This window comes from Trichosurus vulpecula, chromosome 4, assembly GCF_011100635.1.
Source record: "Trichosurus vulpecula isolate mTriVul1 chromosome 4, mTriVul1.pri, whole genome shotgun sequence".
In the NCBI taxonomy this organism is placed as follows: Eukaryota; Metazoa; Chordata; class Mammalia; order Diprotodontia; family Phalangeridae; genus Trichosurus; species Trichosurus vulpecula.
Genome location: NC_050576.1, coordinates 259,268,110 through 259,288,003, shown reverse-complemented (window position 1 = coordinate 259,288,003; position 19,894 = coordinate 259,268,110). Strand labels below are relative to the sequence as shown.

General features: G+C 35.2%; 1 protein-coding gene across 3 annotated transcripts in view; it reads left to right on the top strand.

Annotated features, from left to right (window-relative positions):
* Positions 1-19,894, top strand: part of TSC22D2 (TSC22 domain family member 2) — a 54,946-nt gene that overhangs the window by 12,660 nt on the left and 22,392 nt on the right. For 2 of the 3 annotated variants that reach the window (XM_036755855.1, XM_036755857.1), the window contains one exon: positions 1,939-2,010. The exons of the other annotated variant lie outside the window; for it this stretch is intronic. In XM_036755855.1, coding sequence (XP_036611750.1) covers positions 1,939-2,010 — 72 coding nt within the window. The remainder of the gene's footprint in view (positions 1-1,938; positions 2,011-19,894) is intronic. 3 annotated transcript variants of the gene reach the window in all.

The following is a 19,894-nucleotide window of genomic DNA, read 5'->3' as shown; positions in this document are numbered from 1 at the left end:
TCTTTGGTTCCAGATGAGGACACTTGGGCTTGGCCCAGTTCAGTGACTTATGTTACATACACAGCTAGTAAATGTTTAAGTTTGAGGTAGGGTTTGAATTCAGATCTTCCAGACTTTTAATTAAGACCAGCCCTTGATTTACTATTACTATCAGCAAAGACTCCAAGTGACTCTTCATCTTTTAAAAGTCAGCTAGCCTGATAAGAAAGGGAAGTAAGTTTTATATAAAATGACTTGGCATGACAGCATAGAGGTAGGGACGGGAGGCCACGCTGATTTCCTTTAGTATTAAACTAGGTAGAATCTCATTTTTAATGAACTTTGAATTCTGGGTGTGTGACCTTAGGCCAGTTAGTTAACTTGTCAGTGCCCCTGGTAACCTTGAAGTTGCAGAGCAGGCTTCAATCTCCAAGGGTACATGGAGTTTCCTCATCAGCAGTTCCCTATATCAGTGGGAAAAAACCATAAACCTCAACACACCATGACCTCAGTATATTGTATCTAAACCAGATTTAAATAAAAACCCAGCCATGCTGGGAGGCAGGGTTTCCAACAGATTTCTTGAAACGTCAGCTCTTTATTCCCTATGTGAGGGAAAGATAGAAGTGTTTCTCATAGAGGGCAGGGATTAGGATGGAAAATACTATTGGGTCAACCATATAAGAAGCTATCTTGGGTTTCTTTTAAAGGGTATGATACTTCAATCTGTAAGGTGAATCCCACACATGTATCTATAGAATTAAATAAAAAAGAGTACTGGAATTAATTGCCACCCACACCCCCATTGTGCATTTGTGCACTTTTTCTGTCTACAAATCACTTTGTGTACCACCTTTGACCTGCATGTCAGGTCACCGAACCCTGTGCTGTACTGTACAGAAAGACTATGTTGTTTATCTTATTTGTGTACATGAAGTGAATGTTTGTAAACATTTGTAAACAACAAATGGAAAGGACAGGTGATAAAAAAAGATGTCTTAAGCATTGGTTTTGGTGCCTAGAAGTATGTCATGATTCATAATACTTTTATGCACAGTATCATTTTATTCATTTTTCATTGTAATATTACTGTTTGAGATACAAGATGTTCTTGGCCAAATTTGACAGTTTTCAGGGTGCTTTTTTGAACTAGGAGAGGTTGGGAGAATGTGTGGTTGTGTACAAACTTGTTTCCCAATGATGGCTTGTGCTTGAGCCACCCTCACACCTGGATTCAATGTATTTAAGGATGAATCTTGGGGATTCACAGTCAGAGTAGGTTAGTAGAAAGTAGGGTAGGCAGGAGGAGGGTGACAGTGGTAGATGAACACTATGAACAGTCCTGAGAGTGCATCGTTCAGGCATTTGGATAGATTCTGAAGATAGGCATCTTATAATCACCAGCTCGCACACATTAACCATCAGGAAATACTTTTAACAAAGAAAAGAAATAGCCTAAAAAAGCAAACAAGATATTTTGAAATAGATTTTACTTAGAATATTTAACATATAGGTTTTGATACGTAGACCATAATGGGACACTTGTCACTTTGCCAAATGGGTGTGGATTTGGGAAATACCCGTGATATTCATAATGTCTTATTCAACCCAATTTTCTTCAAATCAGCAAGAACCAACTGGTTAATGCAGACTGTTAACTAGAATGTGAATTGGTTTCTATATGCTTCTAACTAGGTAATACAATAATTTTCAGTTAGGATTCTATCTCATAGTTGTTTATTGGTGAAATAATAATCTTGCACAGCTGTTACTGGTGAAGAGCCAGGTTAAAGTTAGCTAGTTTTTATTTCAGATTTCACACCCATGTTTTTAAACAAGCAGCCTTTGTTTAAAAAAAAATGAAAGCAATTACATGCCTAAATTCCTTCATCTTTATGTTTTAAAAATGATTTTTGTACTTTCTCAACATCATTTACATTTGATTCTTGGATCTCGCAGGAATCCTTCAACTGCTTTCTACCAAGCGTTCCATTTGAACAAGTTACAGGAATCAAAGACCCTCTGGGATAGGTATGAATGCTTAAGTATGGAATGCATACATGCAAAATTGTATGCATGAACTGCTTTGCACTCTGCTAGTTTCTCGTCATTATATATGGTCTTAATTATGAAATTTATTTGAACCGGGAGGGAGCTTGATTACTTACATGGTGGTTAGAATGGCAGAGAGGGCATCAAAACAAAATTAAATCATTTAAATAAAATTTATTTTTTTTTAATCGTCAAATTATATACAATGTAAATCCGATTTATGCTCAGGAGTTTTCTCTTCCACTGCATTAAACTGAATTTGCAAATTAATCTGTTAATTCATGTCTTGGAAAATCAACACATTTTAATATTATTTCGTAAAGGCATCCTACACCAAATATACAGAGTTAATCTAAAAGCTTGTTTCTCTTTTGTATCAGTTTATTGCACTAAAGTCTTGTCATAAGGTGGTTTACTGCAAAACATTTCAAATTGAGAAATTTGAGATGGAACAAGACAAGGGTATCAAAGTAGTCAGAGCTATTTATGGCGAGAAACTCTTAACATTGTCCAATGTGATTGCTGAAAATCACTAGAACTGCATTACTAATTTGTAAACTGCAGCCAGCCGCTTTCTCACAGGAATGTGACAGGTTTTGATTTTCTTTTTTTTTTTTTTTTTTGTTTTTTTTTTTGTTTTTGTTTTTAATGTGGAATGAAGTAGTGAATTTCTTTTATGGCAAAAGGTGCTTGTCTTTGTATCTCTCTGCTTTAACACACAGGGCGGGGTGGGGGGGTGGGGGGGGTTTACGCTGTGTTTGTTGCTGAATATTGATTAGCTTTACATCGATCTTGTGTTTAATTACCAGAGGTTGAGGGCAAATGGTCTTTTCAAAACTTGCACAAAGCTTTAATGAATTCTTTAAGGTGTGCCTGGCAACAAGCACATTTGTGTGCATACTGGTGTAATTTGGATTCAGCACCATCTCTTTCATCATACAAGACCCTAGATGAGTGTGTGTGCCCATCGCATTAAGATGTGGTATTTGCTGCCTAGAAAATATGACAATAGCATTTTGTCATCTTGGTTTCAATTATTTGGCTTGATTTGCTTGTGTTTGTGTGTTTCTCATGTCTTGCTTTTTTAGAAGACCTGTGTAGTATTTTTTTAAGTCTTCTTTGTGTGTAAAACTGGTAAATTAAATAACATGATGTTAGGACTGGAAAGAACATTACTCAGTGATAAATAGAATCCTTTGTTTTAGTGATTGATTCTTATAGCATATTATGTTTGAAATGTAAATTAGGAAGGAGCTCTCTATTTAATATTACTGCATTTTTTGCCAACCTTTTCATCTTTTTAGTCCCAGATTTAATGAAATATTAAACATGGATCAGATTTTGGGAGGTGGGGAGTTATTAGTAATCCTAAAAAGTTAGTGTTTTTAAAATTTCATTAAGTACTATTACTTATTGACCATGTAACCTTGGGCAAGTTAGTTGGGCCTTAGTTTCCCCAGCTTTGTAATGAAAGTCTAGACTAGATTTCTGAGGTCCCATCTTGCTCTAAATTTCAGTGATTTTAAATGTGGTAACAATTTAATTAATTGGTAAGTCAGTATTATTAGTAAAAATCAGCATAGGTGACTGATTTTTTTTTTAACATTCCATTTGTAAAAAGTTTTGAGTCTTATTTTTTTAACAGAACTTTGGGTCTAATAACAATAAGATTTCATTTCTTTAAGTAGATTAGTTTATATAGGTTATTATTCCTGATTGGCCTTCCAATTCTTGATTCTACATATGTCACTTTTCTTTGTTCCTCTATGGTTTTGATTTTTCATCTTGTCATACCCAAATTTTTATTCCCCTTAACACACACTAAGTGCCTACTATGTGCTGGCTAAGTGGAGGAGATGCAAAGTTTAGGTAAAGAGGATCCCTGCTTTATTTGGAGCCAACACTCTTAACATTTTTAAACAACTCAAACTACTTTTTATCACATTTTTAATATTTGAAATCTTAATGAACTTTTAACGTGTTCTGTGGTATTAGGAAGAAGTGTTCCATTAGGTAAATACAAAATTACAGAAGAAATATGATTGTTCTCTTTACCCCATAATGAGCTGGAATAAATTTAGTGAGGAATGAATTTTTTCTCCAGATTCTCTCCTGTCACGTTTACATATTAACATTGAGATAGGACTATGATCTTATAAAATGACTTTTTATTTGTTATTACGTCTAAGCAGCCAAACAGTGCTTAAGCTGTTTGGATGGGAGCACCTTTTTTAAAGCAAACTTTACTCTATTGGCATTTCACCTTCAATAACTCAAAAGACAAGTTACCAAAACTAAATCTTCCCTTCCCACCCACCACCAGATGCACCTTTTTGACATTTTTCTGGTGGCTTCCTATGGTAGTTTTGTGTTAAAAACACACCTAGAATGCTCAAGTTGAGAGGCTTTCTTCTTGTGGTCTGCTTCTGTTGGCTACCTCCTGTATCTCTCCATCTACTGCTCTTCAACAGCCTTCCAAAACTATGCTGTCATCCATTTTCCAGGGTGCTAAGAAAGTGGCTTTTAAACGATTGTACCTTTATACCTTTCTGTTTCTACAGAGCCTCTCATTTTCATCTGTTAAGTTTGTTCTTTTCCCCTTAATTCAAATACTTGGAAAGGCCCTTCACCTTAAGAAAGACTTAAGTGAGGTTGTTAGTCAAATAAAAACTGCTAAAGAGTTTGATGTTTGAGTCATTTTCCATTTGGGATTTTCTTGGCAAAGATGTTGGAGTGGTTTGCCTTTTCCTTCTCCAGCTCATTTTACAGATGAGGAAACTGAGGCAAACAAGGTTAAGTGACTTGCCCAGGGACACAACTAGTAAGTGTCTGAGGCTGGATTTGAATTCAGGAAGATGAGTCTTCCTGACTCCAGGCCCCAGGACTCTTTGTATCACAGCGATTTCTTATCTGGGAGCCCTTAGCCGGTAAAACTCAATGTAAGGTTGTATTGCAAATCAGAAGAAACTTGGTTTGTAGAATTAAAGATGAAAAGATCATAGTTAAACTGTAAGAATACTTCAGGTACATTAGGATTATTTAGCCTCATTCACAAAGAGTTGTTGATGCTTTTCTGAGGAATGTTCATCAGTGAAATTCAAAAATAACAGGTAGCAGGTTGCTTGTGCAAATGTTTAAAGAGAAGCAGACAGGGATAGTGGTATACCTTAAACTTTAATAATCGTGCCTGTATTTCTACTGTACTTCCTTGCTGACAGATCACAACTTTGCCATAGTGAGTTGTTGTGCCTGAAAAATTTATCATATTTTAAAGATTAACTTGTGTCAACTGGTATAGGCTACTTATATCAAAATGAAGCATCCGAACAAGACTTTAATGGATAGATTATAAATTTTGGATTAAAAAATCTGTTAAAATAAACCTTAATTTTGTAAAATTCAATTGGTATCCATCACAGTGTTAATGGTGGGTTTTGTTTGGCTTATATTTATTACTTTAGATGTTATTACATAAATGTATTCTAGGTAAATTGAAACATGTTACTAAATATTAGAGTATTCTTTCAACATTAACTATGAAATAATCTGCTGGCTATTCTCCATATGTTAGAATACCTGATTCTTTTACATCAAGCAGGGATAGGCAATTTGTGTTATGAGTGCCAGCTGCTTGAACTTGCCTTTGGCACTCACCAGCATACATTAAGCCCACTGGTGTAGTAATCAAGGGCTTAGTCATCTGTTGTACATGTGCATGTGCATCATATATCCCAGTTGAAGCGATTGCTGTTAGAAAGAAATATTACCTTTAATTGACCCTGTTGTTATTGGCTAAGGGGGCCAAAATATTAGGTAGTTATGAGTAAAAGTGAGAATTAGACCTTGTATTGTTATCTAATTTTTCAAAATATTTAAATACACTCCCCATCTGGATTGCAAATTTCTTAAGGCAGGAGAATTCTTGCTTACATACTAAATTTTGCCCACAGTGCTTAGTACCTTGCACACTGTAGGCACTTAACCCCAGTATCCAATCATTTTTGCTGCTCTTGAAATTAAGGGAAAGGAATAATGGTTCACATTAAGCCACATACCAGGCTAGTCTTATGGGATATCAACTTTTGGAACATCTTCTCAACATAGTTTTTCTAAAGATACCATTATTGGTGGTAGTTTTGGTGATGTGAACACCAATCTTTTAGGACCTGGATGTTAGATAAAACTCACTGGAGATTGTAGTTGTTTGGCTCAGATAGCAAAATATTGTTTAAGATTATGGGCATTTTAACAGCCAAAATTGAATTCAAATCAATATCTTTTTAAAGATATTTTCAGTATAAGACTTTCCTATCAGAGCTTAATGTTTTGATCTAATTGTGAGCCATAATCTCTGTACATACATACAGCATAGTATATGCAGCCAAGTGCCTCTCAATTACTTTAGTTTCCTTACAACTATATAAAATTTCACATATAAAATGAGTAATTTTCTAAGCTCCAGGAGCTCAGTATATGCTGAAATCAAGGATAGGAAAGGTGTATTGAGCTGAAATTTGAATCCACATTCGTTGAGAAAGGGTTTCTGTATAAGAAGATAGGACCAGCTATTATGCTAGGGAATCCTCTTAGTGCTGGGGATAGTGAACATCAGGCATTCACTGGGGCATAGATGAATCCACTGCAGGAAAGATGTGATTTTTATGGATCTAGAAGCAGGCATCTTTTCTGAGCTCAAATGAATATAGACATGAAACCTAAAATGTTTACCAGAAGGTAATAAGAAAGGAGTGAAAGTGCAAATGATTAGAACCTGCTTGAGAGGTAAGCAGTTGATAGGATGGAGCCATAAAACTATGGGATCCATAGACTATACTTAGGCTTAGGGTATTTCTTCATACTAGAAGCCAAACTAGAAGGCTTAGATCAAGTCAGTGTTAAGTACTTTGTTTAGGCAGTGGTTTGATGTTACTTTTAGTATCTCTGAAAAAGCCCTCCCTGCCCCAAATAAATTCTAAGTTACCTTCTGCTCTAACAGTTGTTGGCCTGACATTTGGGAGGGAATTTTGTGTATTTTTTGTATTTTTATTTCAGTAGTTAAATGCCTACCTGCCTGTGAAGAAGCTTAAATAAAAATCCCTGACCTCAGGGAGCTTCAATCCTTAGGAGGGTGATAAAGCAAACACAAGTCGAAGTTATGCCTGGGGTAAAGGCTGTTAAATACCTGGAGGGGAGAAATCAACATGGAAATTTCTTTTTCTTGAATAGGTGGGGATTAGAGCTGGATTTTAAAGGAAGGTAACATTTATCAGCAACATGGGGCAGGGATGTTTGAGGAACATAGTGAACACCTTGAGCAAAGGAAGGAAATTTCACAGGATATTTGAGGGAAAGAAAATTTTATTTTAGCCAGAGTGTAGGGAGCATAAGTGTTGGACCTTAAAGCTCATCTAGTCCAACCCATTTGGTTCACAAATGAGGAAAATGAGCCCCAGAGAAGTTGTGACAATAAGTTAATAGTATATAGTATCTTGTGTTGAGGCAGGAGACATAGGATGAAGGACCTTGATCACCAGCAAAGAATTTCATAATTGTGTAAAGATTGGTCTGTCATCTGAAGGTATTTTTTAAGGCCTGATATTTTGAGGGGAAATAATTTTAAAGAGATTTGTCAGGATTTTTTTTTTTTAGTCTAAAAGGTCATCCCACCATTGTAATTTTTTATTTAAAGAAATTCGGTAACTAACTTTACCCACTACTGTGTGAGGCTGCAAACAGGTTAAAGAAAGTTCGCTGGGAATTGGTAACCCAAAATAAAAGCTTCTCCCTTCGAACAGCCATATAAAGTTTTAATGAAACATGTTTAATGAAGCACCAAAGATTCTTTTTTATTTTTGTTTTTTAAACTTTGATAATAACCCAACCCTGTCATTGGAGGCTGGCCCTCATATGAGAGGATATTGGACTCCCAGTGTGTAATCAGCTAGTCAGATTGTCATCTGGGAATCTTTTTCCTCTACTGTCAAGCTCTTATTTTCATCACTAGTTGACATTTTTTAAAATTTGAGTATTTCTTCAGTTCTGAATTTTGTCCCTTCTCCTCGCCTATGGCAAAGGCCAGAACAAAACAACTCATTGACAATATGTATAATCATGTAAAACAGATTCCTGCATTAACCTTCCCCCCCCCCCAAAAAAAAACATTTTCTGTCTGCAGGTGAGTACCATGTTTCATCATGCATTCTTTGGAATTTGGTCATTGTGTTTGATCAAAGTTGCTAAGTCTTTCACAGTTGATCTTTAAAATATTGCTGTCACTCTGCATCATACAAATCTTCCCATTCATCGTTTATTCTGTCACAATCATAAGCCATTTTCCAGTTGATGGGCATCCCCTTAGATCTTAATTTTTTGCCAGCACAAAAAGAGCTGCTAGAAATGTTTTTGTACATATGGGGACCTTTTCCTCTTTCTTTGCTCAACTAGTAGTAGTGTTACTAGTTACTATGGTTAACCGTATGGCATAATTTAGTAGATTTTGGGGGGTGGGGTGGTGCACAGTTCTAAATTCTAGAGTGGCTGGACCAGTTCACCGCTCCACCAAAAAGCAGGTAGAGGTAGCAAAAGGAACCTGGAACAGAAGGGTTGTGTCAACCAGGATTGACCCAACCTCTATATTTGGTTGTTTTTAAGACCTGACATTAGTGTTAAATAATTGAATTTCTAAAAGTAGTAGTAAGGTAATTTAAGACCCAGAAAGACTTGAGTAGATTAAACATCATGGGAAGGGAAAAGCTTACTCTTTGAAGTCTGAGGACTCTGGTTCACATCACTAGTGGTCGCCACTTTGATTAGACAAATGACTTCTCCTTCTGCCTGTTTATCTGTAAATGAGGACCTTAGGTTTAAATGGTCTGAGAGGTACCTTGCAGTTCTAAATAGAGAACACTGCTGAATCTTAAAATGATGGTCACTTGATGGAAGTGATAGGCTTTTAGGCAAATCCATAGATGATAAAACAGATAATGTAACTTTTTTTCCCCACAATATTATCTTTGTCTTCTTTTCAGTTAAATGACTGCCACCCTAATTCAGACCTCCACCAGCTTATGTTCACCTCATTAAGATTTGATGACCCCTACCACCCCCAACACATATCTTTACAATTGTTTGATTACCCACGACATTTCCACAGTCTTACCTTGTTCGCTACTTTGGGAAGCTCTGCCTCTACAGAAGTCCATAATATCAGAGCCAACGACCACTATATGGTACCTACCATATTGTTATGGAACCAGTAATATGAAGCAAGGTATTCTGCATTTCAGTGCTTTGTATAGTGATTTCTATCTGCCTAGGACTAAAGATTTATGGACGGCTTGTTGTAGATTTGCTACTGTAACACTTTGCTTTAAAAAGTCATTCTTTTGCTTTTAAGATCCTAAGGAGAACTGTATAAAGTTTCATGGATAGCCGTGCCGCACTGAAGTTAGGTTTCTGACATCTTTAATTGCTTTTTCTTATCCTTCCTGTGTAGCCAGCATAGTTGAGGCAGTTCGGTGGCACAGTGGATAAATCTCTAGGCCTGAAATCAAGAAGACCCGAATTTAGATCTATCCCTCAGACACTTACAAGCTGTGTGACCCTGGGCAGATCACTTAGCCTTTGTTTGTCTCAGTTTCCTCAACTGTAAAATGGGGATAATATCCCCTACATCCTATGATTTTTGTAAGAATCAATTGAGATTATTTGTAAAGCACTTAACACAGTGGGTGTTGTAGAGGCTTAATCTCCCTCCTCCTCCACAATCCTCTCAGTCTTATTGGCATTGTAGTGACCCTATTGACAATTCACACTTGAAGAGGGAAGAGACAACCAGGAACGCTTGTATTTGTGTCCTGCATCTGACATAAACTGGCTGTTGTGACTCTGTCTCTAAAAGACTGTCAAAGAGAATGCAGACTTGCATTGGGAGAGGGAGTTGGCTCGTGTGGGTGGTCCATGCCAAAGAAAAGCAGAAGCTACTCTACTTGCCCATTAAATAAGTGGGCGTGAGGGCTGGCAGGTATGCTCTGGCCAATCCATTGTGTTTTATGGCCAGCATAATTTCTCCAGTTATAATAATTAGCATTCTTCCACAGATTTGAGTCTAGCTGAAAAGGTGTGGACCAGTTGATAGTCTTAAAACAGGGATTTGAACAAAGCAGTGAACCAGAAAGTGAGTACACACTGAACTCTATCTGTGCCACAGTCTCGATTTCAGGGATGTGTGTTTTTTACACTAACGTTGGAACTGAACCGAACCTTATGTTGAGTTTTAAGAATATTTAATATGGGGGGGAAACACGAACTGTAATGAACAGAAAACAAAAAACCAGACCCAAATCCTGAATGTGCCAGTTCAGGACTAGGATGAAATTTATATTTACTAAAACCAGCTGAAATATCACAAATATTCTCACCCTCATGTTCTAGTCCCATAATTTGAAGATCACACTTCTTCTCAAGGCCACTGCTGATGAAAATCAGTACCATAGAAAACATTTGGAAAGGAAGAAGATCCGTTGTCTCATTAGGCTCTGGGTTTTGGGGGGTGGGGAATGGGGGAAGGTTGGGGACCAGGAGTGGGAATTAAATAAAAATGGTAAATGCTGACTTGCAATGATTGAAGGTCTTAACAAACCTTCTCATTTTCTGAATATTTGTCCAGTACTTGGAATCCTGCAAACCAAGTTGCAATTGATTTTGTGATCAGTGCAGGACTTAAGTGACCCAAACCGCATGGCTTAGTTTTTAATTATCTATTGGCTACATGTAAACCATTTTAAATGCTTGATGCCAGTAAACTGACATCAGTGATTGTGGAATTTAGATAACCTCAAGAAACAAGCAGTTTATATCATACCAGTTTGGTTTCCAACTGCTAAAAGTTTTCAACACTTAAAAGATCTTTTGTAATAATAAGTTACCTAGAAAGACAACTGCCTCAAGAATTTATTTTATTTTTGGCACAGGTAAAAATAGTTATTGAAATTCTATAATAAGGGATTAAAGGATGTGAGTCTTAAGTTACTTAGAAACAGTGAGTGATTTTTTTCTGTGTCCACAAATGGTAGGAAGAGTTGACCAAGTCCCTGGTTACAGGGTGATTTTTCTTCAATCTTAAACATCTATGCTAACACCAGGGCTTCAAGCCATTTGGAGAATGAAATATACCCAGTACTCACCAGTTAAGTATTTCCTTTTACAATAACCGTTTCTATTCTGTCCAAAAATATTGATAAGTGTGCTTTATATTTTAAAAATTAAATCTTATTGTGTATTGTGTTTGACTGTTAGCTAAGCAACACTTCCAGATTACCTTTTGTAAGGGTCCTTATTAAGGTCACTATCAGTAAAGTTCATTATGTTGTTTTTTGTTTTTTTGTTTTTTTTGGCTAACAGTCCTCCAGCACAGGTTGATGGTGGTCTACTTCATCCCACCTGCCTGGCATCTTAAAATCAAAGATCTCAGTCCATTTTCTTATACACATGTCTGTGTGTATGTGCATTTCTTTTAATTGCTTGCCCCTATTAATATTCTATGTGTATTTGAACTGGAGAAATGTTTTTACATAAATTGAAACTTTTAGTGTTTCAGTTTTTCAACTGACATGTCTGAAAAAACCAATTCATTATCAAAAGCTTGTTTGGGAGCTTGGGAGTTCTTTATCATTTTTCTATATCTATGTACTGGAGAGTATTATGAGTAAATCAAATGAAGGGGAAGAATGTGGCAGTCCTTTCTTGTACCGGCACAGTTAACCTCACTCCTTCAAATTAAAGACAAGTTAAATTATAGAATTTATATAGAAACTTTTAAGTTATAAAAAATTTTAAAACACTTATATTTGATCGTAAATTAGCAGATTCCCCAAGAAATACCAAGAATTTGCACAAATGGGGATGTATTCTGTTGTGGGGAAGCAGGGGGACAGGACAGGACAATTAGGTGGGTCAGTGGATAGAGTGCCAGGCCTGGAGTCTGGAAGACTTTTTTTTTGAGTTCAAATGTGGCCTTAGACACTTATTAGTTGTGTGACCCTGGGCAAGTCACTCAACCCAGTTTGCCTCAGTTTCCTCATCTGCAAAATGAGCTGGAGAAGGAAATGGCAAACCACTCCAGTATCTTTGCCAAGAAAAATCCCAAATTGGGGTTATGAAGAGCCAGAGACAACTGAAAAACTACTGAACAACTTGTGATATCTATTGTTTTATTTTAATGGTAGCTGAGAAATTCTGTAAGTTTTAAATCTTTTCCTGAAATAGTCCTTCAGGTAATTTATATTGATCACCCTTTTATTAATTATGAAGAAGTTAGCTAAGTAAAGGTAATCTCATCCTCTCTTTATCATGAAACCTTGGTTAATAGGACCCCACCTGCACAAACAGTAAATGTAACAGTTAATATCTTTGCTCTCACCCTCTGTGGTATTCACTAGCCTTTGAGAAGGAACCCTACCCCCCCCTTTTTAAATACATTAGTGAAATCATATCTCGAAATCTAAAACAGATACTAGAACCAATCTATTTTCTTTGTTTCACCATTAAGCTTTCTAAAAAAGCCGGCTGTGGTGTGCCCATATAAACAAAATGAACTGTGATATATAGTAATAAAGTATTCCTTTTGCCTAGCTTTATAGTCAATGTGAATTGATACACAAGTAAAAATAATTTCCAGACTATATTCTGATAATGTCCTTTGTAAAACTGCAATATCTTGATCTTGGGATATTGAAAGAAAAGCTATTCTTAGTGAAAATTTTTCTAAATTATGAGGGTTGAACTAAAAACGGTTCTTTAGTTAATTTTCAGTTAAATATAATGCTCCATTCTCAAGCACTTAAAAGTTTCATTCTCAACTTCCAAAGTGATGAGATCTTACTCTATTTGGTAAAAATCCTTAGAATTATTGTTAAAAAAGAATCTTGAATATGATACACATATAGAAACTAATTTCAAAGTACACACTGGGAAAAGATTTTCAAATAACTATGTACATGTAACTTAAAGAATTTAATTTTAATCTAGACACATGCAAGGCCCATTGCACTGGTGTACTAGGATTTTCCCCTCATACACAGAACCACTGAATTTGCTTTACAAGGCTATTCTGTTCTGTTTGCCTTCCAAAGGCTTCCTAAGCATTTACCAAAACAATGCTTTTCTTTGTTGAGAGGCCTTTTAGCAAAGGGTCAGCCAGTCTGCCCTTTTTAGATGACCAGTTCATCAAAGCCCTGCTGACTAGCAGATTACCAACCTTAAACATATTTCAGGATGTGTGAGTTCACCTTTGTGAATATGGCTGGGTTTTGTACCTCATGGGATTTGTTCCACATAGGAGTAGATTAAAATAAGCCTTTTTCTCAAGGATATAATTTTGGTTTGTAGCAAACAGACTTTGAACTAGTCTCTTTTCGGGCACATGGGAGAAGGTTGGTACCACAACACTGACCTCCACAGAAAATTTTATTTACATCAGGTTATGGATTTTTGCCTTCACCAGGTGACCACATTACTTGACTTTGCTTTGTTAGAGGGCAGAGTAAAGTTGTATACTTGTATAAATTTATTCATTGAACTCAGATGTGTTATGAGATTACATTGAGAAAAGCTATTTTTAGGTGGTAAAATAAACTCCTGCTTGTCAAAGCTTTCTCTGAGGACAGATTTAATAGAAGAAGAATCCAGTTCCAAGTTAAAATCTACATAATACAAGCCCTGATCACTTCTAATATTTCAGATCCCTGAGATGACTACAAAGTCTCCTTTCATAATAGTCATTAAGTGGTTATTGCTTTATATCCAAATTCAGTAATTCTTGCATTACCTTTTAAAAGTGCTTTCTCTTCCCCTGCCCCTACCCCTTTGTTCCCTACCCCCCATATTAGAGCACTCTTTGGTCTATTATTAGAATTGAATTACTGACGCCATCTTTTTCAACCTAGATTATAAAAGCCTGCAAATTTTAATGGATTTTCTATACACATGGATTATTTGCCACCAAAATTGAATGTGACTTGATGAGAAATTTATTAATGGATCCTTCAAGGATTGTGGAGAAAATGCCCTGTTGAAGATAAGATGTTTTTATAAAATAACTTATAAAAATTAAGATGTTTCACCTAAATTAATTCCCCTCATTAAAGTATCTCTAAAACACCTCACTTGGTAATGACACTACCTAATACTCAGTGTAAATGTGTGCCTATAGCGACAAGATTTTAAATTATGTAAATGATGAGATATGCATTAAAGCATTTAATGGTGTTTTTTTATATTCCTCATATAAAGACCCCTCTCCTAAAGGCCTCCTGTAATTCATCATAGCATGGAGGTGACTGAAATCTTCAAGGCTATGCTAATGGAAGAGTGCCCTTTGGCAGGTCCTACCAAGATAGAGAATGGCATCAGGTACAAGTCCGTTGATGGTCTGACCTGAACATAGAGCCTTACTTACTTTATTCTGGCTTATCACCAGAATATTGGCCACTAGGTGATAGATATTATGTTTTAGCCAGTATATGCTTCAACAAGCCCATTTAAAGCTAAGAAGGCTTGTGAGCTACCATAGTGAAGTGTACTTATACCAATGAAATCACAGTGTAAAATCTAAAACATAAATACCAGAACCAAATAGATCTATGTTCTTTGTCTCACCATTAAGCTTTCTTTTTTAAAAAGCTAGCTGTGGTGTGCTCATGTAAACAGAATGGTCTATAATAGAGTTCACATAGTACTCATGTTGCCCATCTTAATGATTAGTCTGCATTGAAGTACAAGTCATTTGTGCTGTAGTCCAGTTCACCCATTATATACCTCATGTGCCTTTTTTTACTGGACTATAGAGCTGGCTATGGCCAATTAACAGCATTGCATCTAATAAATATCAGAATCATGAATCTAGAACTTTTGGAACAGTTCGGTTTCTACTTGCATATCTACTAACTAGTGTTCTAGGTCCATGTTGAAATTCTGAATTGTTTCCAGGTCAAATATGAAATTATTTTACATTTTAAAAAATAAGTTTAAAAATGTCAGTTGTGTAACCATGTTAAAAACATAAAACCATTGCTATATAAAATTATTTTAAAGCTATTTGATTAAAACATTTATTTACTTAAACTCTTTGCTAGAATTTTTTTTAGAGTTCAGCATCGGAGGAGGAATGTGACATAATAATGATCGAAAGCCGAAAGTTTAAAAGTTGTGATGCCCTCACATGGTTGGAGGGTTATTCTAGCTTCTAAGGACTGAATGTTGTCCACAAGAGTGTCTCATCAGGTCATAAAATTGGTAAGACATAATGGATTAGATTTTATGTATTATACCTGATGTTATTGTATTGAGATGACTTTTTATGAACAAACTGAACCTACGGTATAATTAAGATTATAGTATTAGATTTAAATTAACACAAACTTCTGGAAAATAATTTAAGTATTTGGGGTATTTGATCCTTTGTTTTATGGGACTGAAGACAGTATTTTTATTTGGAGCGTTATGCTAATGTGCATCAAAGGTAAAAATAAGTGAAACCCTGTATTAGCACCTGGTTTTTAAAATGTCACTATCACATTCACTGTAGGTAGGAATTTGCTATCCACAGTACAAACTTAGACATAACTTGAAACACAGTGAAACATCCCCAGATGATTGACTTCGTCTAGGAACCCTATTTAGAAAAAATATTTTTTAAAGCAAACAAAGCTTTTTATAAAGCGCTTTGTATATGATTCCATTTTCTTCATTAGGTCTACTTTAAGTTCCTTTGTTACTATGTGATCTCAGGGTTGCTTTTTTTTTCCTTCCAATGAATAAGTATTTCAGGTCTGAAATGAAGAAAGCCCAGTGGATTTTCTTAAGTTGAGAACCCCTGAGGTGCTTCATATTGCTAGGAAATGACAGTGGATAGTAGGAGACTTAAAGGAATCTTGCTTATTTGTTCTCTTCCCTCAGTTTATGAGATCTTTTACATAGTGTTTTAGAAATAAAGGAGGGGCAGCTAAGTGGTGCAGTGAGTAGAGCACTGGCTCTGGAGTCAGGAGGACCAGAGTTCAAATCTGGCCTCAGACACTTGACACACTTACTAGCTGTGACCTTGGGCAAGTCACTTAACCCCAGTTGCCTTCCCTTCTCCCCTCCAAAAAAATAAAAAAACAAAAAGAGAAAGACATTTAGAAATCCCCCCAAAATAATAAGTAATTTTCATTTTCCCCCAAAAGATAATCTTGTCATATGAAAATAATGTTTCATCTTGTATTTTGGTGTGAAACTCCCAGAACTACAGAATTCAGACCTAGAGTTCTAAAATAGTTTTCTGGAACCTGGATGCTAGAGACACAAAGTGAATAATATGGATTCTGTTAGTATTTTTGTGCTACTAATTCTTCTGAAATACTGAATGTGAAATTATGTATCAAATATTTTATTAACTTTCAGTATGAAAATTTAGTTAACTTCTATTTTGCAATAAAAATTTTTTAACCTTCCTTTGTTCTGGGAATATTCCATATGCATTATTCCATATCTTCCCACCAAGTATACCAAGGTATTTAAAACCCAGACTGTTATATAAGCAGATTAGTTTGGAAATGCTGATTTTGTCTAACCTCTCTTCATTTTTGAAAGTGAAAAAGGTGGCCCTAGGATCACATAACTAGTAACAGAATAGGAACCAAAAGTCAAGTCTCTGACTGTTTTCTGTATCATAGCCAAAATCTTTAAAAAATGAAATGAAACTTTCCAAGGCACTTCAGTTTTTCTTTAGGAAAAAATGTCAAAAGGATGAGACAATTATAAGTAAACATTTAATCATTTAGTAGCAATTAAGCTAATATAGCACTTATTTTTAGCTGAGGAAATTGACTTTTCCTGCCTTTAGAGTAATCTGTATTCTCTTTATATTATTCCATGGCTTTGTATTTTCTAAAAGCAAATTTTAATGGGCTTCTTTAATGCATTGTGATACAGTGCTTAATAGAAAGAAAAGTGCCCTCACTTTTATAGCTTTATTTTTATTTTATTAAGATAAGAGTATCTTATCTTTTTGTGACCATTATTATCTTTAACATCTTTTTGGTTTATTTTTAATTGTTGTATCTTCCTTGGTGTTTGAAAAATGTATTAAAAACTGAAGGTTACCAATAAAATATTTGAACATTTTCAATTAGGACTTTAAATATTTTCCCCTCATAAGATGTGGTTAACCAGGGATAAGTCAAGTTTAACAAATATCTATCTAGTGATATATGCAGGGTGGTCCTTCATAGTGTTGTAAAATTTACAATATAAATAGGCATACTCCTACCATATCTCCAGTTTGAATTTTTATCTTTAAAAAAAATTGAACATAGAGACCTAAATTCCTACACACATACAAAATCATCAGTCATGTGATTGTTATGGAGTTTACCTCTACAGGGTAAACTGTCTAGAAAATTACATTGCAAATCTGTAAAATTAGGACATTCTGACAATTGGTTGTTTTGAGGAAAACCACTTTTATGAATTGAAACACTGTATAAATGTAAGCTCTAGTTTTGAATGAAAGTTTTAAAAAAAAAGCTTCAATTTACTAGTATAAAACTTTTCCTATATACTTGTACTGAGTATAGCACCATGGGATTTAATCCTTCATGAGAAGGAGGCATTTATAAATGTTAGCTACAAAGTGTAGAAAAAGCAGTTGATAGATAATTTTGAAATCTAGAACATGTTGGAAGAAATTAAGTAGAAAGGACCCCTCTTCACTAGATGTAGTCAAATATTTCCCCACTTCTACTTAAATACCTCATTTTTCAGAGTCTTCTCTAAAATGATGCCTTCTTAATATTCATTATTCAATGACTATTATTTGGGTGTTATGTGTGAGTCCTTATGGTATTTTAACCAAATTATGGACCCTTACAACTAATTGTACCCTAAAATGAATAGCTCTTTTAGCAGGGAGCTAGCATGTACTATATGATGTCATTGAACTTATATGTGATACTAATGTAAGAAAATTTGAGATTGTATAACAATGAAATGTAAATTCAGCTGAACTGAAAAATTAGGAATGTTAACTCAGAAATGGTTCAATGAAATTGAATCTGCTCAGAATTCCTGTTTTACTAAGCACTACTTGATCCTTTTCATTGGAGAGCTTTATCTTGTAACTTTGTAAAATTCAGTTTTCACAGTCCCAGATCATCTTAAAATTATGTAAGACTACTATATAGCAGATGCTGTTTTTCTTTATTGATCGTTTTAGTTTAGGGATTGAATTATTTTATAGAAAATGCCTGAGAACCAAAAAATGTCTTTTTTCGCCATAAGTGTATGCATAGTATGATAGTAAGTAGGACTATGGATATATAGCTAAACAAGGAATGTTAGAAGTCATTTATTTCAACTCCCATCATTTTACAGAAGTAAGTAGGACTATGGATATATAGCTAAACAAGGAATGTTAGAAGTCATTTATTCCAACTCCCATCATTTTACAGATAAAAGAATCTAAGGCCCAGAGACTTAAGTGACTTTTTTCCATCAAGTTTTAGTTGAATAGAAGACATGATAAAAAAAAAATAAGACTAATTACAACTACATGAAATTTTTTCAGAAGTGCTGGGGTTAGTTCAAAGATCTTCAGAAGGATCCCCTATTAGATCATAGAAGTTTGCAAAGCACTACTCTTTCAACATCCCCATAGAGTAGTATGGTTGCGTACATTTCACAGCAAGTAAACTGAAGGCCAGAAGGGTGATTTGCAGATAGCAAATTGTGGACCTGGCACTCAAATTGTCATTTTCTGATAGCTTTATTTCAGCTGCAGAGTTCATCAGTTGCTACTCCACAAGGATACAGTACTGCTCTTGTTACAGGGAGACTGCTCCAGGGTCTAGATTAGCCCTATGGAAATCAAGTCATCATGTAAGCCAAGAATCAATCTAAGCTAAAAGTTACATAAATTATGTACCAAGGACTGTCATTCGACACACCTAAATCATAACATCATCTCCTTGAGGAATATTCAAAGAACTAGAATATAATAATAAACAATAGCAACTAGCATTTACATAGCACTTTCCAAGTCTCTCATTGAATCCTCACAACAATTCTAGTAGATAGGTGCCATGAGTCCCTCCGTTTTCCAGAGCAGGAGCCTAAGACACACAGCTAGGGAGTGTCTGAGGTCAGATTTGTCCTCCAGGTCTGCAGCTCTATCTGGCACCTGGCTGCCTCCAATCTAAATGGCTTTTCATTGTTAGATGGAGCAGAAAAGTTTCCCCAACTGTGGTTGGTTGTCACTGAAATGAGCTTGGTCTTTTTATGTACAAGAAGAAAACCTTTTTACCCTTTAACAGTTGTGGTTATTATTATATTATTGGTATCTTAGCCTTTTTTTTTCCTGACCATTTAGAGCCCCATTTAAAGGTTTTGTGAAATTATCTAAGATTACTATGTTGAACTCCAGCTTTTGGTAATGGTTTTTTGTGGGCTTGCCTTGCTGAACCATTCTTGAAGGATACATATTAAAAACTGAAAATTTGAGATCCTCTTAGTGCTCCCCTTGGGATGATCTAAATGTGATATCATTGGAATTTCTATTTTACTTTATATTAACATATGTATTTTAAATATTCCTACCTCATATATTAGAAAATGAGGTACAAGGAATCAAATGGTATTATGGCCTCACTTATATAATTATAAAGGATAAAATAAATTATAAAGGATAATTATATTATAAAGGATAAAATAAAGGAATTTAGTTTTTAACCTTAGTCATAGGTAGGTTAAGTTGCTTTTGTCACCACCATTTTTATACTAAAATATTCAAAGTATTACTTAAAAATCGTTTCATTTTGAATTAGAAAAT